The sequence below is a fragment of the Sodiomyces alkalinus genome (genome assembly GCF_003711515.1).
Source record: "Sodiomyces alkalinus F11 unplaced genomic scaffold SODALscaffold_9, whole genome shotgun sequence".
NCBI classification, from domain to species: domain Eukaryota; kingdom Fungi; phylum Ascomycota; class Sordariomycetes; order Glomerellales; family Plectosphaerellaceae; genus Sodiomyces; species Sodiomyces alkalinus.
This window is the reverse complement of record NW_021167087.1, coordinates 1,499,181-1,524,208: the sequence shown is the minus strand read 5'-3', so window position 1 is coordinate 1,524,208 and position 25,028 is coordinate 1,499,181. Positions and strand designations below refer to the sequence as shown.

Sequence of the window (25,028 nt, the reverse complement as noted above, 5' to 3'; positions counted from 1 at the left end):
TATCGTTAATATTATGTTATATTTGGTTATAATCTTTGATAATACTATTTATTAGAGGAATTCAATATAACATAAGACGAGATCTAAAAGGACTTAATTTTCTTACACCTGCGAGATGAGTCAAAGGAGTACTGATCCGGTGCTTTCGTGGTGTAAGGTACCTTGTGTACTCCGTTGTTATACGTACTCCCGTAGATCCTTCCCCAAATGCTTCCCTGAATCGATCAGTCCAGACTGGGACAGATTACTATGATTACATAATACGTCTTAGTTGAACCTAATAGCCAAAGGCACGACTTCCCCGTATCAACACCAACGGCCGCATCTCGCCCTTTCCTCTGTTGGAGCTATCGTCCCCGGGTTCGATCGAGCGCACACTCGACCGTCGCACTATCCCAACCCCGAGTCGTCGGGCGCACTTTCCTGTGTGCTGCAAGCACCCACTGTTACCTGTTACCTCGCCTTCGCTTTCCTCTAAGGTAGCCTAGATTTCCCGTGGCTTGGCGCGATAGAGAGAATCTTGCCAAGGCGATCGTCTCCTCCTCAGCCCTACCCTCGTCATCCCATGGTTCACCTCCCTCCAGCGCGACAGATTCGTCATCATCATGGCGCCCTCTCTTCCCGTCGGCGAAGACAGGTGGGTAGACTATGTAGCTGAACATAGTCGTGGCGCCACCGACCTCGAGAAGCGCGTCCAAGTCATCGAGCTCTACAAACTCGCCGTCGATGCCGAGCCCAACAGCCTCAAGGTCTGGCGAGCCTACTGCGAATACTTCTGGTCACTCCACGTAGACAGCCTCTCGGCCGACGTCGGCTGGCCCGAAGAGGAGCAGATCATGGGCCGCGACATTTTCTCCCTCAATGCCGCCCTCAGCCTGTGGCAACAAGGCTACGAGGCTATCCAGTACCGCATCAGTGACAGCCACGAGCTGTGGGACCGCTGGATATCGCTCGAGCGCGGTTTGCTCGACAGGACCCGCACCTCCGAAGGCGTCCGGCGCATTACGCACCTCTACACCGATCGCCTTCAGACCCCCCACGTTACGCATGAGGACACGGCCCAGGCTTTTTCTAGCTTCCTCTCGACATACAACCAGGCGGCTTGGGAATCGACCATGCAGGCGGTGACCGCCCAATCCCAGGAGGCCAAACAGCTCACCAGCGACCGTGACATGTTCGAGCTCCGACTTGGCAAGACCGCCCGCGACGGGAAGGACGACGAGTACCGCAGCACGCTGCGAGAATACCTCGAATGGGAAGCGTGCCAGAGCAAGAGAAGCAAGAGACATGTCGAGGCCACGGGGGAGCTGTGCCGAGGCCTCTACGCCCGAGCCTTAACCGGGGTGTTTGCGTTCGACGAAGCCGTCTGGACCGAGTGCATCAGGTTCCTAGCCACGTCGGGCACTTTCGCGCAGGCGCCTCACGCCATGTTGGACGTCATCCGAAGAGCCGTGGATCACTGTCCTTGGTCGGGCGCTCTTTGGTCCCGCTACATACTCAGTGCCGAGGAGGCCAAGTTGCCCTTCCACGACATTGAGCAGATCAAGCACAAGGCGACAAGCCATCCCGACCTCTATAAGAACGGCATGACTGGTTTGCTCGACATGTACGCCGGCTGGTGCGGGTTTCTCAAGAGGACGGCCATGGATATCAATGCCTCGGATGAGGCAGTCGACATTGCGGACATGGGCCTCCGCGCCGCGATCGAGTTTGTGGACCAAGCGAAGCATCGCTACGGCGACGGCTACCGAGGTGATCCCGCTTTCCGCCTGGAGCGCATTTACATCCAATACTTGACAGACAAGAAGGGCTGTCTCGACGACGCGAGACATCAATGGCATAAGCTGGCCGAAAAGCAGCTCTACGCTGACAGCTACGACTTTTGGATGCACTATTACATGTGGGAGATGATGGTCTTCGCGTCAAACGGGAAGGATCGCAGCCCCACGCCGTCCACTGTGGCAGTCGGATTGCGGGTTCCTTCCGTAGCCACGGCTGTCCTTGGTCGGGCGATCAAGAGGAAGACCCTGGACTGGCCCGAGAAGGTCATGGAGGTGTACGTGCAGCACTGCAACGACTACGAGCTTCCCAGCACTCTCCGCAGCGCCATGGACAGCGTGGCAGAACTTCAAAAGGAAGTGGGAAAACGCCGCGAGCTAGAGGCCGCCCAGGCCGCCGAGCAGTACGCCGCTGCGCAGGCACAACAGCAGCAGGCAGCGCTGGCCGCGACGGCGGCCGCTGCCGATTCATCCTCGGGTGCTAAGCGCAAGTGGGAGGACGATGCCGAGGATCAGGCGACATCCACAACAGCAGCAAACAAGCGGCAGAGAGGGAGCAACGAGGAAACGTCTCCGGATCTGCAACAGCGACAGCGACTAAAGCGAGATCGGGAGAACACTTCGGTTTTAGTCTCCAAGGTTCCATCCGGGGTGACGCAGACCAAGATTCGACAGTATTTCAAGGAATATGGCCACATCAACAGCCTGATTGCCGCGCCCGACAAGCAGGGAGACACGCAGACGATCCTAATAGAATTCCGGAGCCCGGACGAGGCCCAGTCAGCTTTGCTCCGGGATGGCAAGTATCTCGGGGATGCACAGATTAGCGTGGCGCCCGGCACAGACCTGACCATCTACGCAACTAATTATCCGCCGACTGCCGGCCCAGACTACCTTCGCAAGCTGTTTGAAGACTGCGGGGAGATGCTGAGCATCCGAATGCCCAGCTTAAAGGGAAACGTTCGCCGGCGGTTCAGCTACATCACGTTTCGGGACCGAGAGGCCTCCACGAAAGCGACCAAGAAGGATGGAATGATGCTGGACGGGCGGTATAAGCTTACAGCAGCTTTCTCGGACCCATCGCGAGCCAAGAAGCGAGAGGGTGCCGTAGAGGAAGGGCGGGAGGTCCGAGTCACTAACCTTGATCCATCGGCCACCGAAGACGATGCCAAGGAGGTCTTTTCCAAATACGGCACAGTCCATCGCGTCACCATTCCTCGGAACAAAGCGGGCAGAAATCACGGCACGGCGTACGTCGAGCTGGGAACCAAGGAGGAGGCTACGAAGGCCGCCGAGGAGCTTGACAAGACAAAATATCGCGGCTCTATTTTGACGGTGGAGATCTCGGCTCCGAAGCATTCCAAGCCAACAGCTACCCTGTCAGATGCACCGAGAGACTCTCCCGCCCGTTCGTTGAGTGCCCAAGAGAGCCGCGAGGAGGCCGCGGGCGACGATGGTGACGCTGCTGCTGCTAGCCGCCACCAGCCGAATGCGCCATCACAGGAAGAAATCAAAGCGAGGAGTATCGCGTTGCTGGATATTCCGGACACGGTCAACGACGCGCGCATCCGAGACATCGTCCAGCGGCTGGGGGGGTTCAAGAGCCTGGTGCTGCGGCCCAGCCACGGTTCGGCCAAGATCGAATTCGAGGACGCGGCCAGCGCGGGTCGGGCCGCACTGCAGCTGGACGGGTACGATCTCGACGGTCGCAGGCTGCGCACGGGCGGCGTGGAGGACCTCAAGTTCGCCAGGGAGGAGTTTCGGACGGACAAGATTGTGTATGGCGTGGGTGCGAGGAAGCAAGGGGACAAGAAGACGACGTCGGCGACGCAAAGGAATGCTACTACTCTGGCACCTCCCCCGAGCGTGAGAAGACCTGTCTTGGGCAGAGGTGGTGGTGGCGGTGGTCCCAGACGGGGCCTCGGTTTCCTTCCGAAGAAGAATCCCGATGCCCCTCTGGGCGCGAAGGCCAATGGCACCGGGTCGGAAGAAGGGAAGCCGGCGAAGAAGACTAATGCGGAGTTCAGGACCATGTTTCTGAAGGGCAACGCGGCCCCGGCTGGTCAACAGAGCAAGGACGATGCGGAGGATGCCCAACGTTAGCGCTTCAGGGCACTTTTCTGCCGTGGGCTTGTACGAATATTACCTTGCCTTGCATTGTGTCTCATTACCAGACTAATTAATAGCATTTGAGTCGGGGGGGGGGGGGGGAGGGGGCAAACTGTATCTATCTCACCCAGTTAACCACCTGGTGACTCGCTTTTTCGAGTATTCTCCTGTCTTTTCTGCGTGCTTTGTTACCGAAGGAATCGGCTTTTCCCATTCATAGGAGAAGGGGAGGCTGAGCCTTCTCTGAAACTGCATGAGACTGAAGAACGGTTGCAGCAGTTCATGTTCGCAATATACCAGATAATCATTGACATCCCTCGCAAACGAAATCTACAGCCACGAAAGTTGGACATGGGGTCAGAAAAAGAGACAAGGCAGCTTGACAGCTGCGTCTACGAGGCTTCTATTTTTTTTCTTCTCGTTGTTGTCACGCCTTTGCTACAATGATCGGTTTGTTCTCCTTGTTCAGCTCCTGCGAGAAGACCTTTTGCCAGACTTCTAGCCAGCGCTCGTGTTGCGCAGTGGGCAATTTCCCGGGCTGCTTGAATGCGCGGGTGAGCAGCTCTCGAAGACGTGTACGAAGCACCTTGAGCACGAGCATGGTCTTCCAGTCTGGCAGGGCGAATCTGGCCTTGTTGCCGTCTAGGACGAGCACGCCGGCGAACATCTGCTCGGATAAATGATCAGTAGGGGGAGGGGGTGGGGGGATAACGAAGCATTGTGACAGCTGAACTCACATCGGCGCGTGCTTCGCCGCTCAGCAGAGCCACGGCAAAGGGATCCACGGCCGTCGTTTCGTGGGCGTGATAGACTCTGGAGCGTTTCTGCGTAAGCCAAGGCGCGTTCTGCAACCCAACTATATTCGAACAAGGGGAAAAGGGGGGGGAACTCACGTCTTGGCTTGCATGATATGGTAGTACGAAAGCCACTTGAGGTCGTTATGGCCCTTGTTGACAGAAGACGGGTGCAGGCTGATGGACTGGTTGTTGCCCACGTTCCGCAGGCCACGGCTCCCCGGCGCATCCCGCACCAGCAACTTGGGGTAGAAGCTCCACGAGATGACCGCCGTGGTGACGGCATCGTTCTCGCTGTGCAGGTTGACCCGCTGCGGCACGTCGAAGAAGTGGTGCCGCCTTTGCGACTGGGACGAGTAGCGCATCCGGCGCAGCGTGCGTCGTTCCTCGTCCGTCAGAGACAGAAACCCGGAGTCGGCCACGGACACCAGTAATTGGCCCTTCAGATCCTCGATATTGGACAGGGTCGGCGGGCTGAGGAAGTTCTTCCTGCAGAACTGGAATTCGCTCCCGCCAGAGCCGTTCGCGGATTGGCACACGCGCTTCCAGGCAAGATAGGCGTTATACACCGTCAGGAGGTCCGAGTCGCCGCGACGGAATGCCTTGCGTGCCAGGTCGGCCTGGGCACGCTGTCCGAAGGGTGCCGAAAAGGGCGACTTGGACGATAGGATGGCGGCGATGGTGATGGCGGCGTCCAAGCATTTGAAAACGGTGCCCATGAGGACGAGCTTGCCGAGGAAGACGTCCAAGGGCAAGCGAGCCAACTGGAGACCGAGAGGCGTCAGTTCTTCGGAAGACGTCAGGGCGCGGACGTCGATAAGGGCATCGACTGCTCGGCGGATGTTCTTGGCCGAGGGCGGATCCAGAGCCTCGCCCAGGGTCTCCTCGATGCCGCCGATTTTGCACGTCTTGACCCGGATGGCCAGGTCCTGGAGCGAGAGACGGAGCATCTCGGGCGTCTGCTGGTCGTTCATGAGGAAATCGTGCCGGTGCTTGGTGAAGAGGTGGAAGCAAAGCCCCTCCTGCACTCGACCGGCACGACCGCGTCGCTGTTTCGCGTTCGCCCTCGAAATAAAGGCGTCGAGGAGCCGGGAGAGCTGCCTCCGTTCGTCGAACCTCATCTCCCGGTGCTTGCCGGTGTCGATGACGCAGGTCACGTCTGGGATGGTGATGCCCGTCTCGGCGATGTTGGTGGCCAGGACCAGTTTGCGGGTTCCCGGCGGAGGCACGAGGAACGCGGCCTCCTGGTCCTCGGTTGCGATGCTGGAGTGGAGGAGATAGATGAGCCAGTTCTGGGAAAACGACGGGTGGCCTGAAAGCAGGTCGTTCAGGGTTCGCATTTCCGCAATGCCCGGCAAAAACACCAAGACGGCTTTGCTGAACGGGCTATAATCCGGGTCCGAGGCCACCTTGTCGATCAATTGGACGATGAGGTCGAAGTCTATCCGGTACTCGTCAAACTGGGCGAGTGTGTTCCTTGTCTTGGCCGAGTACTGGGCCAGGGCGCCGCCTCCGGAGGCGGAGGTTGTCGTGCTGGGGCCTTCGCTTTCGGGTTCGAGATCGTCGTCGAGGTCGACTATCTTCTCCCGTGGCGTCTGGCCGGGGCTGTAGCCGGTGAGTTCGACGGCATCTTCCAAGTAGCGCACGGTGACAGGAAAAGTGCGGCCCGGGACAGTTATGATAGGCGCGCCGCCGAAGTAGTTGGAAAACCGCTCGGCATCGACTGTAGCCGACATGAGGACGACCTTGAGATCTTTCCGCCGCAGCATGAGCTTCTTGAGGACGACGAGGAGAAAGTCGCTGTCAATGGACCGCTCGTGCACCTCGTCAAGAACCACATGCGTGATATCTTGGAGATCATTGGATCCTTCCAACATCCGCATGACGACTCCGGTGGTGGCATAGACCAGCCTCGTCTCCTTGGACGTGTTGGATTCCAGCCGGATCGAGTAGCCGACGAGTGACCTCGGGGTTCCCAGGTCGTTCCGGCCTTCGCCCAGTTCCTGGCTCACTCGGCGCGCGAGGGAGATGGCGGAAATCCTCCGCGGTTCCGTGCAGAAGATCTTACAGGGCTTCCCCTGGGAGAGCTGATGCTCCAAGAGGAATGACGGGACCTGGGTACTCTTGCCGCACCCCGTCTCGCCGCAGATGATGACGACCTGTTCTCGATCAACGGTGTCCATGACCTGTTGCCGAGACTGCCACATGGGAAGCTGCATCCGGCCCGGGAGCATGGCCTGATACGCCTGAGTGGATGCCTTTTGGGACCAGATCCGTCGATAGAGCTCGTGGGCTCCATCGGCGCGTGCTGCTGCTGCGGCTTCTTGGGACCCGTGGCGGTTCGTGTCGTTGAGATTACGGGCCGATCCACGGCCGCGAAAGGCGGACTGCAGAATAACGCCGTCCTCCAACTCCTGGTCCTGCCTCTGTCGCACCAGGGACCGTAGCTCCCTGACGACGTCTCTGTCCTCGGCGTCCAAGGCGCTTTTCCTGCCGTCGGCAAGCTCCGTCCAGAGCTCGCGCCAGACGGGGGGTAGGCGCATCCCGACCTTCTCCTCCTTTGGCGAGGTTCCAAAGATGTGAAACAAGGCCCATGTCGCGACGTAGGCCTCCGACTGCTTCTTGTCGGGGGCGGCGACGGACTCCATGGAGAAATTGAAGCTGTAGGGGGACAGAGCCGTATACACGTTGGGATCCACGGCCGAGGGGGGGAGGTCCTGGGCCTTGTCCCAGGATATGTGTAGTTGATGGCGAACGGCAAATGGGGTGTCGGAGATGGGGGTGTACCTCAGTTTGACGGAGGAATCCCTTCAAACAAGTCAGCGAAAAAAAATGTGACGGGGGGGGATGGAAGGGACAAAGACACACACCTCGACCGACAAGCTTCTTCCAGGGCCCTCACCGGACTGATGCCAGCCCATTTGCCAAAGTCTCGAATGGTAATCTTGACGCCGTCGCTCCCGTTCATCACCAAGCTCGTCGCCCCCGTCTCCTTGTCTACCTCTTGGGTGGGCAGGTCGTTGAAGAGGCCGGCAATACCCCCACCGTCATCCTCTTCCTCGCCCTGCGCAAGGATCTCCGCGGCTATGCGTTCGGCTTCCTCGTTCACCTCGCCCCCGTCGCCCCCGGACACGTCACCGGGGTCTTCGGTCTGTTCCAATGGTTCCGCCGAGTCGGTTTGTTTCTGGGTCGCGGCTGTCTTTTCTTTTCCTCGCCGCCTTCTCTCGACTGCCAGTTCCTTCTCCAACGCAGGTCGCTTTGCCCTCCACTGGTGTTCGGCGAGGGGGTGGTCGAAGAGGACGTCCTTTTCGATCCGTTCCAGTTTAGCTCGGAGCTTCGCGGCCTCTTCGTCGTCACGTTCTTCGTCTTGCTCTGTCGCTTGCCTTTTGGTTTCTTGGCGGCTGCGATCCAGTTTGAAGAGTTTCTCTTTGGCGTCCAGGTAGGTGGGGATGAGGTCGTCCGGCTCTATGTCACTGCTGTATGTGATTGCTGGCTTCTTGTTGGGGGCCGGAGACTGTTCTGAGACTCGGGTCCCAGGTTGTCCACGGAGAGTCGGTTCGATGTTCCCGGGCGTTACCGTGCCAGATGGTGCCGGGCTATCTATGGGCGTGTCTTTTGATGATACCGTTTGTTAGCAATTGGACCCTACCTAGGAAATGAATGATGATGCAATGGATCAGCACGGCGAGCAAGACGTCTGCGCCCCTCTTACCTGTTGGTTTCGGGTTGGGCTTGCTCTGGGTCTCGTATTTGGGCAACTCGTCGAGGGAGGATTCTATGGCCAACCAGTCCATTGCCTCATCCAAACCCCATAGACCGTCCTTGACCGAGGTGGGAATCGTGGGTGAAATGTCGAGGATGTGACGCACGACGGCTTGCACGCGGTCACTGGGAAAGCCGGCGGCATCAAGGGTCTGCTTGAGGGTCCAGAGCCGAATAACAATGTCTTCCTCGGGAAGCATCCTGCCGTTCCCGGACTTTTCTGACGAAATGCTCGACGAGGAAAAGCGACACTCGCCCTGGACAAGATCGAGAATATGGCTCATCAGCTCGGGCGGGAGCCACCGGCGGATGTTCAGGGATTCGGCCTGGCCTCGGAGGAGGCGGCGGTCGGTTTCGAGCCGCGACCGTTGTCGGGCGGCATCCCGCCTGACTTTCGGGCCGTATTTCTCGACCAGAAGCTGCAGGTCGGACTCTTCCAGTTGTCGCGCGAATTCGTCGCCGGTCAGGGCTTTAGCATTCCCATTCCCGTTCCCGTTCCCGTTCGTGTCTCCTTCGGTCAGGCTGGAGGTGGAGAACGGACCGCCGGCAGGGGGAGCAGCCGAAGAAGCGGCGGATTTCGCGGCGGCCACGGGTGTGTTCGACGAGCTCTCTGCATCGTTTTCGGCTCCTTCAACGGTCTCGGGGCGTGCCTTGGATGCGATGGAGGTGGTCGCGAAGCCTCTAGCCGGGTTGGCGGCGGGCTTCTTTTTCTTTTTGGCGCCAGCCATAGCCGAGTAAGGGGAGTGTTGCAACAGCTAAGGAGTACGGTAAAGGTAGCGATGTGGGTGGCAGGAGTTTGGATTTCGTTTCTGCGTTGTTCGTACTGGGGTACTTTGTAAAGACGCTTGTGGCTGCAACGTCACTGGATAGGTACCTAGGCAGTCAGGCACCTAAGGTACCTACTGACGAGGTCAATGGAGTGACAGCAATGCCCTTAGTACTCGCGCAGTACAAGTAGGTACAGATACATCGTAGTCAAACGCTGTTGAAGTGCCAAACTAAGGTACCTACCTTAGTGGAAGACGCTAGCCATAGAGGCCGAGCGATATAGCCAACAGGTTGGAAAAAGGTCGCGACAAGTAAAATAAATGAAAAAAGAGGAAAAAAAGAGAAGAAAAAAAGAGAAGAAAAAAAGACCCAAAGAGCCGCGGCAGCAATGGAAAACGGAAAAGAAATGATCATAACAAAGACTCCATGTTCTTTTGGCTCCTCTGCCCCAACATGATATGATCGTCCCTTTTCAATTTTTCTGTTGGTCCTCGGCGATTTCGTCACCAGTGAAGCAACAGCACCAGTCCTTGTCTGCAGGTGGGGTTGGCCTGTGGATATTCCGTCTCTACCCGTAGGAAATGAAAGTCTGAGGAGTAATAAACCAAAAGAAAAAGAAATGTAAAAAGAAATCTCTCCGACGGGGAATTGAACCCCGGTCTCCAGCGTGACAAGCTGGCATACTAGCCACTATACGATCGGAGACTAAGCTTTAAGCTAATTGATGGAAATACGAGTCGGTACCCAGCCTTATATGGTCACGAGTAGCACTAGCTAGTTTGATGCTGACTAAGATAGGTATAGCTTTCCAATCAGCCTCGAGGTCCTCCCCTGCCTTCACCACCAAAGAGATTCCATGATAACTGTCTCTGGAACCATTGCAGATTACATTCCATCAATCCCTTCTTCCTCGGCTCCAACCAAACTCCAAACCCCAAACCACACCATAATTCTATAAAGACCTCCACGATATTTTGACCTTGAAGCTCAGAATAAACCATCTCACTCCAACAGCCAAGCCAGACTTGCCGCCTCGCATCGCCTCCGACTCCTGCCCGTACCCGTATAACCACCATCGCGACGAACTTCACAACCCTTATAGCAGAAAAACGAAAGGGGAATTGGGCTGAGCATGCTCCCGGCTACCAGCTTTCCTCGTTCTTCGCGGATATGCTCATGATTTTCCTCGGTTGCCTTCCCACTCCCACCCATCGGACCGCATGCAGTCGCACGCAGCCATGGACCCGCGATTTGTCGCTCGGATCGAAGATGAAAAGCGTCGCATAATCGACAGCTGCTTCAGCAAGAAGGACGTAGATAACTCCTGTGCGTCTCTCCTCCCTCTCCCTCTCCCTCTCCCCATCTCCACCCCATCTCCATCTCGCTTGTCCGAAATCTCCCCCCCCCCCTTCTCCTCCCTCTGCCTCCCCTAACCCGCCTCTTTTTCGCAGTTCTCGAGACCTACATCAGCCATGTCCGCATCACCGAATTCTCCTCCCATCAGAGCGTCCCTCCGCCTCCGCAAGCCCGGGTCCCCGAATCAGAAAAACGCCGAGTCATCATCCTCAGCGTCCGAAAGACGGGCCGTGTGCATATGCACAAGTCCAAGGAGAACGCCAATGGCACCTTCTCCATAGGAAAGACATGGCACCTCGCCGACTTGACCGCCATCGGCTCCTTCACCGGACCCCCGACCAGTGCCGCCATGCGGGAGAGGGCTGGCGACACGGGCTTCACCGTCACCATCGGCAAGACCTACTTCTGGGACGCCCAGTCCGAAAAGCAGAAGAGGCACTTCATCGCCACCCTGATCAAGGTCTACGGCAGATATACCCAAGGCCATCTCCCCGACCTCGTAGGCTTCGACCCCAGGGAGCTCGACTTGGTTATCGGTTCCCGCCGCCCGCCGCCCCAGCAGCGGCCCCCTATGCCCAAGTCTGTGCCTACGCCTCTGCCTATACCACCGAACCCTTCTGCCCCTCCGTCTGGTCCTCCCTCTGCTCCTCCCTCTGGTCCTCTGCCACAGCAGCCCGTCGCACGCCCCCACATGCCCGAACCCTCTCAGAGCTCGCTCAGCAACCTGTCCGTCTCCTCCTCGGCCAATGCATCCTCCACGTACCCATCGCTACCCTCCCCCTCACCCGGAAGACGACCGCCTCCGCCGAGGCAGAATGGCGGTGGCTCGCCTGCCGGGAGCTTGGACTCGTCCCGGTCGCAGCCGCAGCCGCAAAACGCGAGCCAATTAGCATCCATAAGGCGGCTGGCCGGCGGGAACAAGAGCCAGGATTCAGTGGCTGCCTCCCTTGCCACCACCCGAAGCGATGACGCCTCCAGCCTACCACCGAGATCGAGAAACGGCGTGCCAGGTCCTGGCGCCTTTGGTCGTTTCGAAACCCCGGATAGTGTCCCGTCTTCCGCGCAACCACCCCAACCACCCCAACTGCCACAGCAGCCACAGCAGCCCAGCCTGCCGCCGCCGCCGCCAGACGAGAGGGAAAGGCCGCCAGAGAGGAGGAGGCCGCCTATGGATCCCTTGCGACCCCAGGCCTCCTTCTCCGAAAGGGACCTGGTTCCGGCGCCTCTGATGAGTCCCGGTTTGCGCCGTGAACCAGTAGCACCTCCACCTAGGAGTCGGGATCGCGTCGCCCCCACCATCCGCTCCGTATCCCAACAGCGGTCCGAAGTGAGCTCTGCCAGGGACCGGCCCGTTACTCCGGCCTCTATTGCAGACCGGCCTGTTACGCCGGGGTCGTCAGCAGCAGCAGCAGCAGCAGCAGTAGTCATGCCAGATCCTACCCCCGCGTCACCCATGCCCGTCGTTGATGGGGCGGGCGACGTCAAAACGGCCCGCAACGGGTCTGTCTCGGCCGCATCATCAACAGCTGCACTCGTCCCTGCACCGACAGAACCTCCTGCCGAGCCAGCGCCATCACCATCACCATCATCACCCCCTCCAGAGCCATCGTCAGAGGAGAATCGCCCCGGTTTGGGGCCCATGATCAAGTCCAAGAAGTCCAAGGGAGAAATCGCCGGCACGTTCTGGAAGGCTGCCGCCGCTGTGAACGCCTTCAAGCCTCGTCCGGGCGGTGCAGGTGAAAAGCTGCGGCAGGTCCAGAGCAAGACCGGCGAAGAGGGCTCAGATGGCATTACGGGCGTTTTCAAGCCTCCCTCTCGGCCGAAAACCACCGAAGCAGATGCATCCCATCGGGCCGCAGACGCGACAACGACGATGCACAAGGGCTCGGACAGCACGCCCTCTCTGCCCAAAGTCCAAATCACCGTGCCCGATTCGAGTCGCCCTACGAGTCTGCAAGCTGCGGCCCAGGAAGTCAGACAACCCGCCAAGGACGTTACGGACGACGAAGCCAAGAACAACAGCAAGAGCGAGGCCAAAGAGGACAAAGAAGCGCCGCCCCGGAAACCCCTCATCGCCGGAAACGACGCCAAGTACTTGACATCTCTAGGCGTGGACGCTTCTATCCTTGACAATAGGAGCACCGAATTTACCAAATGGCTCGATTTCTTCGGTTGGGTCCCCGGCGAGCAGATGAGGTCTCGCCATTTGGATGAGATGAGGGTCGACGTCGACCGCGAGTTGAACGAGGCGCAGGCGGGAGGGTGGCTCGCTCGGTTCCGAGAGGATGACGAGCGCGTCGAGGCGATCAAGCGGGGGATCGATGTTGCCATTGCCGAGTGCGAGGAGGTCGATAATCTCTTGACTCTGTACAGCGTCGAGCTTGGGGTAAGTCCGGGTGCCGAAAACAACGGGTTGGCGTTGGTGTGTTTTGTGTTGCATGTACGTTTTTACTGATGATGACGACGACGGGGGTAGACTCTCTCCGAGGACATCGCCTACATCGAAGCCCAAGGCCAAGGTCTACAGGTCCAGACGGCCAACCAGAAGACGCTTAAGAAGGAATTGGAGTCTCTGCTGGAGACCACGACCATCACGTCCGACGATCTCGTCGCCCTCAAGACGGCACCGCTAGAATCCATCGCTGGCCTGGAAGACATCGAGGCGGCCCTCGTGACGCTCTACAAGGCCATGATCAAGATCGACCCGACGCTCGGCGGGGATCAGTCGAGGAGAAGCAACGAGCTCGGCATGGACACGCAGATGGAGATGGAGACGACGGGAGCGGAGCCGGACCAGAGCATGGGCTTGGGCTTGGGCTTGGACAACAGCGACTACGGCAAGATGCGCATCGTCCGAGAAAAGAAGGAGATGTACGTGAGGGAGAGCTCCCTGTTCGTGCGGCGCCTGGTCGAGTACATGGCACGGCAGTTCAACCAGGCCGCGACCGAGACGACGCGCGCCCAGAGCGAGGCCCTGTCGCGGAAAGCAGACGCCAAACACCACGACGCCGGGCGGGACGTGCTCTGGAAGTACAGCCCGCTGGTCCTCTACACGCGCGACGTCGACGCGAAGAACTGGGACCGTCTGCTCCAGCTCTACCAGGACTTCTTCGGCCCGGTCTACAAGCGCGAGTTCGAGCAGATCATGGCCGCCTGGAAGAAGAACGCGCGGAAAGTGACGGCCGACGACACGGCCGATCTCCTCTTCACGTCGCACGCCGAGCGGAAGGAGGAGGGCATCGCCACCACGGCCAGGAGGCTCACGGTCAAGCGCAGCCAGACGTTGGCCAAGACGCTGCGGACGCCGCTGGACGGCGGCAAGTCGTCGTCGAGCCCGAGGTCGAGCGAGAGCCTGAGCCTCCCGTACGAGGTGTTCGCGTCCGTGCTGGACGATGTCCTCCCTCTCGTGGCGATGGAGCAGAACTTTGTTGTCGATTTCTTCCACGCGTCGACGCTGGAGCAGGCGGACTTTCCCGACGCCGTGGCCGCCTTTAAGCCCCGCGATAGGATGGGCGGTGATTTGAGGAGGCATCGTCTTATGGAGCCGGATAGGGAGCTTGCGCGTCGAGTGGCCAAGGTGATGGAAGTCATGTTCTCCTTCCTGGAACAGGAGCTCAGTAAATTGATGAACTGGGTTATACTCACCGATAGCCTGTAAGTGTTTCTCTTTCTGCCGTTCTTCCTCTTTACTGTTATCTCCCCCTTTTCTTTTCTTTTTTTTTTCTTTTTTTTTCCGCCTCCTACACTGGCAACCGCTGATAGTTGCCCCCCCCCCCCCCTCCAGCCAAGGTGTAGGTATTCTGGCCGCACTCGAGCAAAAGATGGCAGACATCTCGCAGTCCAACCAGGACTTCCTCAACAGTCTACTACAGAAACTGCACAGCGTGCTCGAGTCGCGGTTCAAGAAATTCGTCGACGAGCAGATTCGCGCCATCGAAGAAACCAAAGTCAAGATCAACAAGCGCAAGGGCGTCATCTCGTTCATCCGCGTCTTCCCCCACTTCTCGGGCGCGGTCGAGAACATCCTCAGCACGGCCGACCGCAACCTGGAGGTCCGGGGCATGGTCGACCGCGAGTACGACCGCATCCTCAAGAGCATGTTCGACTCGCTCAAGATCATCGCGCGGGAGAACCCGGCGGTGGCGGTCAACGCCGGCTCGACGGCCGACCCGGAAGACAAAGAGGCGCTCAACTTCCACATCCTCCTCATCGAGAACGCGCACCACTTCCTCGAGGAGGTCGACGCGCGCGGGCTCGACGTCCTCGACGACTGGCGCGTCAACGCCACCGCCGAGCTCGCCGAGCACATGCAGCTCTACATCGGCGCCGTCATGCGCCGCCCGCTCGGCCGGCTGCTGGAGTACCTCGAGAACATCGAGGCGCAGCTCGCGTCGGGCAAACCCGCCACCAGCGTGGCCGCGCAGCCGTCCAACGCGCCGACCGTCTTCAGCCGGGTGCTCGCCAGCTACGACGCCAAGGAGGTGCGCAAGGGCGTCGAGGCCCTGCGGAAGCGCGTGGAGAAGCACTTTGGCGACGCCGACGACCCGGCGCTGGGCCGCCACCTCGTCGTCAAGGTGCTGCGCGAGTGCGAGAGATTCTACGGCGACGTGGAGCTGCGCATTAGCCGCGTCAACGCCGAGGTGTATGGCGGGGACGTGCAGTTTGAGTGGCCGCGCGCCGAGGTCAAGAGCGGGTTCGCGGCGCGGTAGAAACGCCCGCCCGCCCGCCGATGAAGAGGAGTAAGGGAAGAAACAGCGGTAGCCACGCAAAGTGAAGACGGAGGGGGAGGTGGAGAAGAAAGCATCGTGTTTTTTTTTCGGAGCACCCTCTTGGGCGCAAACTCTTTTGTTAGCATTATTATGCGATGTTGTGTCACGACGGACTTGAAGAAGAAGACTTGTGTATTCAAACCACGAAAGGAATTCATTTATTATTTTGGCTGCCCACCGGATTTCGATAGACGATGATGCCCTTTACTATGTTCGCCTCTTTCACTTTCGGTGATTTCCCCTAACCACCATGTCCATGCCGTTGGAAGCAATTCCCGGAACGTCAAGAAGGACCCCCATGACGTGCCGTGCCGCCTGTCTCCATCACCTAGACGGAAACAACTGGAAAGCAAGGCCTTGAACGTGCTCGGCTACAATACACAAACTTAAGCACTCGGAACTCAGACGTCTCCCAAGGATGATCGATTTTAACCAGTCTATTTACGGGGAATAGGAAGACAACTCAGGGGGGGGGAGGGAGGGGGGTTAACTAGCAGGAAATCCCATCTCATATCATCCATCCTCTCTGCTCTCTCGTTTTCCGGTCAGCATAAGATATGACCCTTGAGCTCATGGAACCATATCAAAGCCATTTGCGACGGGGGAACAAAAAAGAAGAGAATAGGAAAATAGAATAAAATAAAACCATCCGACGCCCCAACGACCTTTCCATGCAAGTGATGGCCTGTCGCCGGTCCATGGGACAAACCATCCCAAAGCCTCCAAGCAGGGAAAAGAAAAGGGCGGGTCAGGTCAGTGAATAAAAGTGGCAGGGAAAATGCAGAGAAAAGAAGAGAAGAAAACCTCATAAACGTCTTAAATAAAAGGTCTCCCCAGGAATCCCCCCGTAGCATCCCCACCGAGCCGACAGCCCCCATCTCGTCGCGAAAGTCAAAAGGCCATGAGAGGATGTCAAGGTGTCGTTAGGAGCTCATGGGCTCATCCCCGCTACATATCAACACGATCCATAACGGGGTTTCTCGGTCATCCCTGGGCATTTCGTTCGGACTACCGAAAAGAATAATAATGTCTGGCAAGTTGTCCGAGTCTCGAGCCTTGCCAACGCCCAGAGTCCTGTATGTATTTCACCCGTTTTGCATCCTGCGTTGCCCCCCACGCCCTTCCTTTTTTTTTTTTTTATACTTATTTTGGTATTTTTTTTCTCTCCCCTTTCTTACGACAGATGGAAGGCTCCCTGACCCTCCTTGATTGCCGTGGCGAGTTGCTTGCGCATGGTTTCGATGCTGGAATAGTCAGGCAATTTCAGGTAGTTGACGCATGTCATGACACTGGGGAGATAATCGTCGGACGTGTACGGTGCTTCGCTGGGTTTGCACACGACGGTGAACATGGGCGTCAAGCTCTTGAAGCCTGGGAGGAGGAAGAAGGTCAGCTTAAAAACGAAAAGGGAATCAAATGACCAAGTAAAGGGGCACTCCAAGGGTCAGGACAGCAACGTACCTCCAATGGGGAGCTTGGGACTACCAGTGGTGAACTGCAAAAAGTCGCGACGTTCCCGAGGCGTCATCTCGCTCATAATCTGGAGCAGATTCCTGACGCTCTTGCTATCCATGTTGAAGCCGTGGTCCGCTTTAATCGAGTCCATAAGTGCTGGAATACCACGTTAGCAAACCAGACATCACCTGCGTTCCTCTTAGGACAGATGGCAACTCACTCTCCAGAGACCAGTCCTCTTCCACCCGGCCGAACAGTGACACCAGCTCGTCCGGCGTAAAGGCGCTCAAGGCCGAGTACGGGAACACCTGAGAGAACCCGCTTCGGAAAGCGTCCACCTGCCGCCGCACACCACTCCCCAGCGTCATGTCGATGACCCGGTCGAGATACAAGTCGACGTTATCCATCGTGAGCTTGACCCGGGAACCGTTCGGGACCAACTCGATCTCGGGATAGCCCGGGACCGTAAAGTCGAGGCAGAGGTCCTCGATGCGTACATCGTCGACCACAACGGCTTCCGTGTCGGCCACCTTCTGTGCGGGCGTCCGCGACGGATCCTCGTCGATCTTCTTCTTCGCCAGAGAGAACTTCTTGATCGTCTTGAGGGATTGCGCCAGCCCCGGGTCGACTACCTTGACAGCCCCGAGGGACGGCTTGACCCCGGATTTCGACGAAGCGTCGCCGATGCGGAAGAAAATCGGGTTGAAGTTGAGGTCGATGATGCGCGAGTCGATCATCGAACGAGCAACAAACTTGCCCAGCATCTTGAACAGCGTCAGATACCGCTCCCAATTGGGCCCCGCCGCTTCTTCGTCGCTCATGGGCCGGGGGAACAGCCCGGTCGCCCCGGAGATGTACTCGTCCGACTCGTTCGAGTCCACTTCGCGCCACAACTTGAGCTTCTTCTTGGAAAACTCCTTGGAGACCGTCGAGTAGAACTCGAGCGTGGGGCCGAGTCCCGTCCCCACCTCCTCGAAATACTCCACCTCCAGGATGCTCTGGGACGCGCCGTAAAGTTCCATAACCTTCAACGCCGACTCAAGGATCTTGGACCGCGAGATCCGCACCTTCTGACGCTGCAACCGGCCCAGGAAGGGCCGGTCGTTGTAGTGGTTACGTCGCGAGTCGTCGTTCGACTGCGCGTTCTGCCAACGCGTCATGGACCGTGCGTAGCCGAACGACGTCGACTGCAGAAACAGATGCCGCGTCTCGAACGGGAACAAGAAGGGATACAATCTCGCCAGGTCCTCCGACCAGCTCGGCAGGCAGTTGCTCGCCACCACCAGAGGCTCCTCCAGCTGTCGGTTCAGCTTGGCAGTGAGCTTGGTATTGACAAACTGTGCGAGGGGCTCCACGTTGAGACGGGCCGTGTCCTTGTTCTCCATGAAAACGTCGTCCACGTTCGCGTTCAAGTCGTGGAGGATGTTCAGCAGGCGCAATATCGACGCAGTGATGCGGTGCTTGTCGAGGGACGGAGGGATCCCATCCGCGTTGTCCGCACTAGTGTCTGCAACCGTGCCAAACGACGAGCCGCCCTCTGGAGAAGGGGGAGGCGGTCCCGGCGCCCGGCGGAACCGGATCGGATGAACCGCGGACCAGATGCTGCGGCTAACGTGCTCGTCCGAGTTGGACGCAGACATGTGCACCGCTCGATAGATCGTCGTCTCGCTCGGGATCGCCTTGCCGTCCAGAGTGAATTCGATGTGCCAATCCTGGGGCACAGACTGAATCGCCGCAGCATATGACATGGGCCGGGAGGACGTCGCAGGCGACGGAGTGCGCTGCGATACGGCGGCGGCCAAGAGTGCGCTAGTGCGCGAAGGCAGACCCAGACCCTGGCCCTGATTGCTGCTACCTTGCGATGGCGTGGGAACGCGCGTGCCATCTTCCGCCCGAGCGGTTACCTTGCCTCCCGCTGCCACTTCAAGATTGACAGCACCGGGATCTGGGCCGGGAGATTCGTCCATGTCCTCGTCGAGGTCGCCGACGATCGCGTCTAGGTCATCGTCGTCACCAATGTCATCGTCGTCTGTCAACTGCCTCTCGTCGGCGCACTCCAGCGCATCTTGCAAGTCGTCGTCCTCGTCGGGTGGGCCCGCTGACGCCGGCGTATCAGTCGATGTTGCCGCCTGACGACGAGCCGACCTCCGCAGAACTGCTTTGTTCCGGCTGCTAGAGGAAGCATCCGGCGTCGAAGGATCGCCATCTCGAGGCGTTGACTTGGATTTTGTTTTGCGAGAAGACGGCCTCGAGGCCGGAGCGCTTGATGAATCACCGGGAGGGGGAGGGGGAGGGGCAGAGCTCGAGCCGGAAGCCGGTGAGGTAGCGTCGGCAAGTCCGGCCCGTTCCGCCAGACGAGCGGCCGCGGCCTGGCTCAACGGAGGCAACCCACCATGGCTAGCCATAGCGGCCAGGGCTCGGGACAGTCCGTCGGCTCGTCGAGACCCACGCGTACGTTCCGAAAGGCTGATGCGAGGCCGCAGATAGTCGTCAAGAGACTTGAATGTCGCAATGGCATGAATCGACACCATAATGTTGCGGTACGGTCGCGGGATCTCAGAGTCGTCGTCCGCGACCAGGCGAAGACGGATCTGCTTGGCGAGCATGGATGCCGCACTGCTGCGGTGGTCAAGCGAGTTATGGTGGACCGTCACCACCTCGAAATGCTCAGACCTACTGAGCAGATCTTGCAGCTTGTGTATCAAGACGCTGAACGGGGTGGCGGGAGAGTCTGCCGTGGCCGTCTTGGGCTTGGCCTTGACCGTGTGTCCCATGAAGATTTTAAGGAACGTCGCCTGCGCAGCGTGGGCCAGTTCCTCGTCGGGATTGCTGAAAATGTTGAGGAGAACGTAAACGAGACGGGAAGCAAGAAGTTCGGCGCTGGTGACACTCTCCAGAACTTCGGCGTCGAAGTAAGTGACCAGCTTCTGAAACAACTCGGCACCCTGCTCCGGGTCGACTTTGGCTTTGGCATCAGTTGGGTTGAGGTAAAAGTCCCCGATCTGATCGGCAAGATTGGTGAGGTCGGTCAGGAAATCGGTCGCCTTCTTCTTCATCGTTTTGTCATGCTTCTCCACGTCGTGCGTCTCCAAGAATCTCTTGGCTACATCCCGGATCCTGATTCGCATGGACTGGTCGTTGGAGAGGTGCCGAGGAACCGGCTCGTCGACCGAAACCGTGGAACCCCCGGAGCTATGAGGGGAGCCAGCGCGTTCCTGGTCGTGTTGTTGGTGATCGTCCTCATCTTCCTCGTCGTCCCGGTCAGCGTCGTCTTCCTCGTCTTCGTCGCGCTCGGATTCGTCGCGCTCCTCCTCGTCTTCCCCGTCATCCGAGTGCTCCTTTTCACCATCATGCCGACTATCGGACCCTTCCAATTCCCGTTGGTCAGAGGCCTCAGGAGTCTCATCGCTCGATGTCTTGACTTTCTCCGGCGGCGGTTGGGGAAACTCCTGGGAGGCGAGCTTGGTAATCTGCGCAATGACGCCTTCCCGATAGAATTGATATTGGTAAACATCGTCCAGACGGCTCAGCAGAAGTTCCGTTGCCTGCAAAGCCAGCATGACAAGAGACGGATGATCCTGTTGGGATAATATGGACGCGAGGAATGAGGCATAGGGGACAGTGCGAAGAGCTTCGCCGAGGATCTCCGCATCAAGGTTGGAGAGCATCTTGAGCTGCGCAGTGAGCACCTTTTGCCGCACGTTGAGATTGACAGTGCTCGAGAAGGCATCTGTCAGAGTTGGAAAGAGGATGAGGGCGAATCGCCGAACTTCGTCCTGGCACTCGGCGAGGAGCTCGATACGTTTGTCGTTGGGCGACTTTCTAGCCCTGCCAGGGGTAGTAGACGTAGGGGTGATGGGCTCGCCTGCACCTAGCGCGATGAAGTCCCCACAAGCCGGGTCGGCATCGTGGGGCAGGTTGGGAAGCAGCTCGCAGATGACATTGAGGGTCTCAATGACCTGATCTCGCGGACGGTGAATGAGGGCTTGCATGATGACAACGCTATCCAGCCGGGACGCGAGGTCGTCCGTGCCGCTGGGTGGGGAGACGCCTGTTAGAATCTGGTAGAGCGTCTCGACAATGTTGAGCTTGAACAGCTCGGCCGATAGGCGGGGACTGGACCGGGCGGTGAATGCCAAGACGCGCAAGAACTGCGTGTGAATGTTGGGCCCGATGAGGTTGGTGGTACCGGGCACAAGGAGGCGCAGAACAGCCTTGAGCAGGTCGACACTGACGAGTTCTTCAAGTTTCGACGGCTGGTACTTGAAGCTCTCGACGATACCCGACACGCAAATCGAGGCCTGCTCGACAACCCGCTGGTCGTTGCTGCCGAGGACATTCAGCAGCGTCGGCATAACATCCTTAATCACGGGGAAGGAGTCTTCGGGGATGTTGCGACAGCAGTTTGCTGCCGTGGTCACGGCGGTTCTCTGGGTGCTCGTAGCAAAGAAATCCAGGTAGGACAGACAAGCCGTCAGACCTCCTTCGCGGACAATGGTGGACGGATACTCGGCCGAGATCTTCTCTAGTGTGCTAAGGGCCTGCTCGGCCAGATCAATGAAGGAGATTTCAAGCAGCTTCTGGCAGAGAACGGGGACGGCACCGCCGTATACGACATTCGCGACGCTAGCAGGTAAAGCTTCCATTAGGTTGGCCAAGCAGCGACACGCGAGCAGCATGATCTCGGGGTTCTCTTCGCCCGTCAGCTCGTTTGGCTGCATGAGAGTCACCAGCTCCTTGACGAAAGAGTCCGGGGAAAAGTGGCCTGAGAGGTTATCTTCGTTGGACACCAACAGAATCTCGGACAATTCTTGCAGAGCAACCAGCTGCATGGTGGGATCATCCTTCTGTCGCAAATTGGACAGCAATCCTCGAAGGCGAGAAGAGATGCCCGACGACATCATGCCAGTCAGGGCTCTCAGGGTACTAGATAGGCCGGAACCAGGTCCGCCGGCGCCTCCGAAGCCACCAAAAGGGTCATCATCATCTTCGTCTTCATCGTATCGGCCGGATTCATCCTCATCGTGTTCATCACTATCATCATGGTCCGAGCGGTGTCCCGGAGGGGGTGGTGGTGGTGGTGGGACGGCCTCCTTTTCGGCGGCATCATCGGTGCCCGTCATGGTAGTATCCTGCTCCGCAGGGTTGTTTGTTCTCGCTGTTCGCTTTCGCTGGCGATAAAGAGTGGAGGAACTAGGCAAAGACTCTAGGGGTACACGCACAAAAGTTAGAGAGCGGCTTTGTTCGATACAACACCACCGGGGATGCCGGCTGGAAGGCTCACCTTGACTATCGCGCTGGCCAGATCTTTTGCCACGACTCGACCTGCGACTAGACGACCCCGAAGAAGGAACGTTTTCCGAAGCGCCGACAGCTCCCGAGTTTCTGGAAAGAAGGGGGGGAACCCCCATGTCAGCACCGAGTGGCACGTCACGTGATGAGAGGTAGAGTGTGGCAACTTGGCTTACCCTGGACTCGACATATTAGCTGGAGCCTTGCCCTTCCTCCGATTTTTCGCCACGGTTGAGGCCTGGTCTGCGGGTTGCGAAGGCGGGGGGGCTGCTGTATCGGTCGTCTTCTGTCGCTTGGAGCGTCGAGCGGATGATGGGGCAGTTGGAAGGGCGGCCTGGTTCGGGCTAGGTCCCTGCGGCGCTGCTTTCCGTTTCCTCGAAGACGGAGTCTGTTGGTTCTCGGCCGGGGGATGATTGTCCAAGGCCGAGCTGGCAGTTGGAGGAGGGTCAGCACCGAGAGCCGATGTGGTGGACGAGGCGGTCCGGCTCGCGGCTTGACGAGCAGATGATCTAGTGACTCTGGTGGGCATGAGTAACGAGTCTGTTATTTTGGTGTTTCTTGAAGACGCCATAGCGAGGTCAACAAATTGGAGGAAAAATGGTTGTTACGATGGGAGGTGATATGTGATATGGGAGGTGGGTTGGGGGAAGGGGAAAGGGGAAAGGGGAGGGAGGAGAAGAGAGGAGAAGAAAAGAGAGTGAGGGACGTCAGAGAGAAGAAGCAAAGGCCGTCCGGGTCCGTCCTAGGTATTCTGGTTTCCTTTGGTCCAGTCGCTCACAATCGAACGAAGCGGTAGACCGCCTTGTGGAACAAGACGAGGCAGGTGAATCAGTGCTCGAAGACAATGTTTGACTTTTTTTTCTTCTTTTATCCCCGTCACTCCGCTGACAGAGGGCACAAGGTCAAGACGAGACGAGGCAGAAAGCCAGAACAATCGAGGGTGTCGAAGGCCGGAGTCTCAAGGCAGAATCATTGAGACCAACCGAATAGGACTGGAGGACAAATCCAAAGGACTCGAGCGGTCGGGCACGAAGTCAAAGAATTCGGATCCTCTCGTTGCCCCAGAAATACCGTTATTCTGTGCTTTCTTCATCTGCTGTGCAGATATTATGGCCGTTACTTTGCTGGGTGAACAAGGTGCCGAAAGCTCGATGGAATAATGATCGGTCTGGCAGGTCCGGGCCGCAGCTGACCGATCAGGCAGGGGTACAAAAATATCGAACGGACATTCGGAATGGTTAGGAAGCCGTCCACGGTTCGTGGAAGTGAAGGCTCAGTCTTCGGTCGGGGGTGACGTTTGCCAGTTGGATGACGGGCGGTTGTAACGGTTCATATGGGGAGTAAAAAGGAAGAAAAGGACCCTTGGAAGAAAAGAAGAAGAAAAAGTGCTCCTAAGTACCTAGGTAGGTACGGAACTACCTAGGTTCGGAAGGAACATATGTGTATGCGTATGTTGTGTAGGTTGTGTAGTTGTGTAGGTTTAGATAGAGATGCGGCTTTGTGTCCTCCGATGCTGGGTTGAGTGCCCTTTTTTCCCCACTAGGCACTTTATTGCATCTCGCGGTTCGCAGATAGGTAAAGATAGCTTTGGTCCTCGTTGGTTTGGTGGTCCGGGTAGCTCGGCCGATTCCGGATAATTCCAATGTGACGGGTTGTGTTGACCACTTCTCGTGGTTCGACCACTTTATTTTCTCTCTCTCTCTCTCTCTGAAGAATGGGATGAAGATGTGAACAACGGGGGGAGCGGGATGATAGTATGGGAGAGTTGTGGTTAGGGTGACCAGGAAACAAGGCACACAGCTTGGTTCCAGATAAGAAGAAGGGCAAGCAAAGAGTCAGAAGAGAGCAAAAAAAGAAAAAGGACCTACCTCGAAGAAGGCACTATTGACGAATCTCGGTGTAGTGAATGCGAGTCTGCGTCCAAACCGGGGTTACGTCGTTCGTTTGGCGAAGTCGCCGTTGTGGTTTTAGTGGAATACGAGGGCGAAAGAGGAGACGGGACCGAGGTCGATGTTGGATTCGAAGTCGGGAGCGTCGTAGTGTGGGAGCGCCCTGGGAGATCGTGGTGGTCGACTACCGATCTGGAGCGCTGGTTTGCAGAGGATGTTCGTTCTGCCATGGATCACGCCATGAGGCAAGTCACCAGCTGCAAGCTAGGAGATCATGAGCATGGGGAAATCCCGGAGGTTGTGTTGTTTCTTTCCTCCCTCTTTTATTATCCTCTTTTCCTCTTTCTCGTCTTGTGTTCCTTCACCCCGACGGGAGTAGCGGAGATTTATCGGGTCAAGGTCGATGGTGGTTTCTCGTTCGGCTCTGCGTAGGAAAGGACAAGGGAACTTGAGACACAGCTAGTCGGGCTTATCAGGCTCGAGGGGGCCGGGTCGATGTCGTGTTTACTCGAAAAATCGTGGAAAGCTGCAAAACAACGCGGGACGTGTCACTCAGTTTGGGACAGTATCAATCGTCGGGATAGACCCTCAATGTGAATGTCGAACGAATACAGGGTTTTGCGGGAGAGTTCTTGCGGGAGAGTTCTTGCGGGAGATTTGTGGAAGAGGAGAACATGCAAAAGAGAGGAAAAGTATCGTTGGCCTGCATACCTTAGGTAAGGTATGGGGATGGGGCGAGGAGAAGAATGAGACAAGACAGCCTGGAAGACGATATGATGAGCTGCTGACTCCTCGTCAGGTAGGTATGTACATGTATCTCTGCCTATCTCGATCCCCACCAAATTAGCGCCTACGTAAGGTAGTATCATCAACTTACAGGTCACAGTACTCGGTACAGAGGTACACTATCCAACCCGCGTGCATCCGTTGCACTGTACGTTGTACCTACGCTTATCGACCCAGCCCTCTCCACTTGCCGGCGGTCCAGACTGTGGGTTCGTCACTTCGTCCACGGTTGCTAACCACTAAGGTACCTTTACGCGACTCTGGAGGAAG

General features: G+C 57.7%; 4 protein-coding genes and 1 non-coding gene across 5 annotated transcripts; 2 read left to right on the top strand and 3 right to left on the bottom strand.

The window, feature by feature from the left end:
- The first annotated feature begins 340 nt into the window (after window positions 1–340).
- On the top strand, window positions 341–3,983 carry SODALDRAFT_335614 (hypothetical protein). Its single transcript, XM_028612505.1, has one exon. The coding sequence runs from the start codon at window positions 606–608 to the stop codon at window positions 3,879–3,881; it is 3,276 nt and encodes a 1,091-aa protein (XP_028464323.1). The 5' UTR covers window positions 341–605; the 3' UTR covers window positions 3,882–3,983.
- A 257-nt stretch (window positions 3,984–4,240) lies between these two features.
- On the bottom strand, window positions 4,241–9,331 carry SODALDRAFT_315445 (helicase associated domain-containing protein). Its single transcript, XM_028609292.1, has 5 exons — window positions 8,394–9,331; window positions 7,552–8,293; window positions 4,781–7,489; window positions 4,625–4,700; window positions 4,241–4,554 (listed from the first exon to the last, which is right to left on the bottom strand). Exons 1-5 carry the CDS (start codon window positions 9,169–9,171, stop codon window positions 4,315–4,317), a joined length of 4,545 nt encoding a protein of 1,514 aa, XP_028464322.1. The 5' UTR covers window positions 9,172–9,331; the 3' UTR covers window positions 4,241–4,314.
- A 513-nt stretch (window positions 9,332–9,844) lies between these two features.
- SODALDRAFT_t160 lies at window positions 9,845–9,916 on the bottom strand. Its single transcript has one exon. It is a non-coding gene; the product is annotated as a tRNA-Asp (tRNA).
- Window positions 9,917–10,310: 394 nt separating this feature from the next.
- Window positions 10,311–15,579, top strand: SODALDRAFT_220933 (hypothetical protein). Its single transcript, XM_028607339.1, has 4 exons — window positions 10,311–10,537; window positions 10,663–12,953; window positions 13,044–14,221; window positions 14,352–15,579. The coding sequence occupies exons 1-4, from the start codon at window positions 10,432–10,434 to the stop codon at window positions 15,274–15,276; spliced, it is 4,500 nt and encodes a 1,499-aa protein (XP_028464321.1). The 5' UTR covers window positions 10,311–10,431; the 3' UTR covers window positions 15,277–15,579.
- A 931-nt stretch (window positions 15,580–16,510) lies between these two features.
- SODALDRAFT_325839 (hypothetical protein) lies at window positions 16,511–22,654 on the bottom strand (the record flags this gene model as incomplete). Its single annotated transcript, XM_028610027.1, has 5 exons — window positions 16,511–16,707; window positions 16,798–16,947; window positions 17,012–21,997; window positions 22,076–22,176; window positions 22,260–22,654. The coding sequence occupies 5 exons, from the start codon at window positions 22,652–22,654 to the stop codon at window positions 16,511–16,513; spliced, it is 5,829 nt and encodes a 1,942-aa protein (XP_028464320.1).
- Between the last annotated feature and the right edge of the window lie 2,374 nt (window positions 22,655–25,028).

Excerpts from the sequence above, each read along its gene's own strand:
- SODALDRAFT_335614 (XM_028612505.1), top strand. The coding sequence starts at position 606 with ATGGCGCCCTCTCTTCCCGTCGGCGAAGACAGGTGGGTAGACTATGTA.
- SODALDRAFT_315445 (XM_028609292.1), bottom strand. The coding sequence starts at position 9,171 with ATGGCTGGCGCCAAAAAGAAAAAGAAGCCCGCCGCCAACCCGGCTAGA. Across the intron at positions 7,490-7,551 it reads GAAGAAGCTTGTCGGTCGAG|GGATTCCTCCGTCAAACTGA; the intron begins GTGTGTGTCTTT and ends ACTTGTTTGAAG. Across the intron at positions 4,701-4,780 it reads CATATCATGCAAGCCAAGAC|AGTCTATCACGCCCACGAAA; the intron begins GTGAGTTCCCCC and ends GAAACGCTCCAG.
- SODALDRAFT_220933 (XM_028607339.1), top strand. The coding sequence starts at position 10,432 with ATGCAGTCGCACGCAGCCATGGACCCGCGATTTGTCGCTCGGATCGAA. Across the intron at positions 10,538-10,662 it reads GAAGGACGTAGATAACTCCT|TTCTCGAGACCTACATCAGC; the intron begins GTGCGTCTCTCC and ends TCTTTTTCGCAG. Across the intron at positions 14,222-14,351 it reads GTTATACTCACCGATAGCCT|CCAAGGTGTAGGTATTCTGG; the intron begins GTAAGTGTTTCT and ends CCCCCCCTCCAG.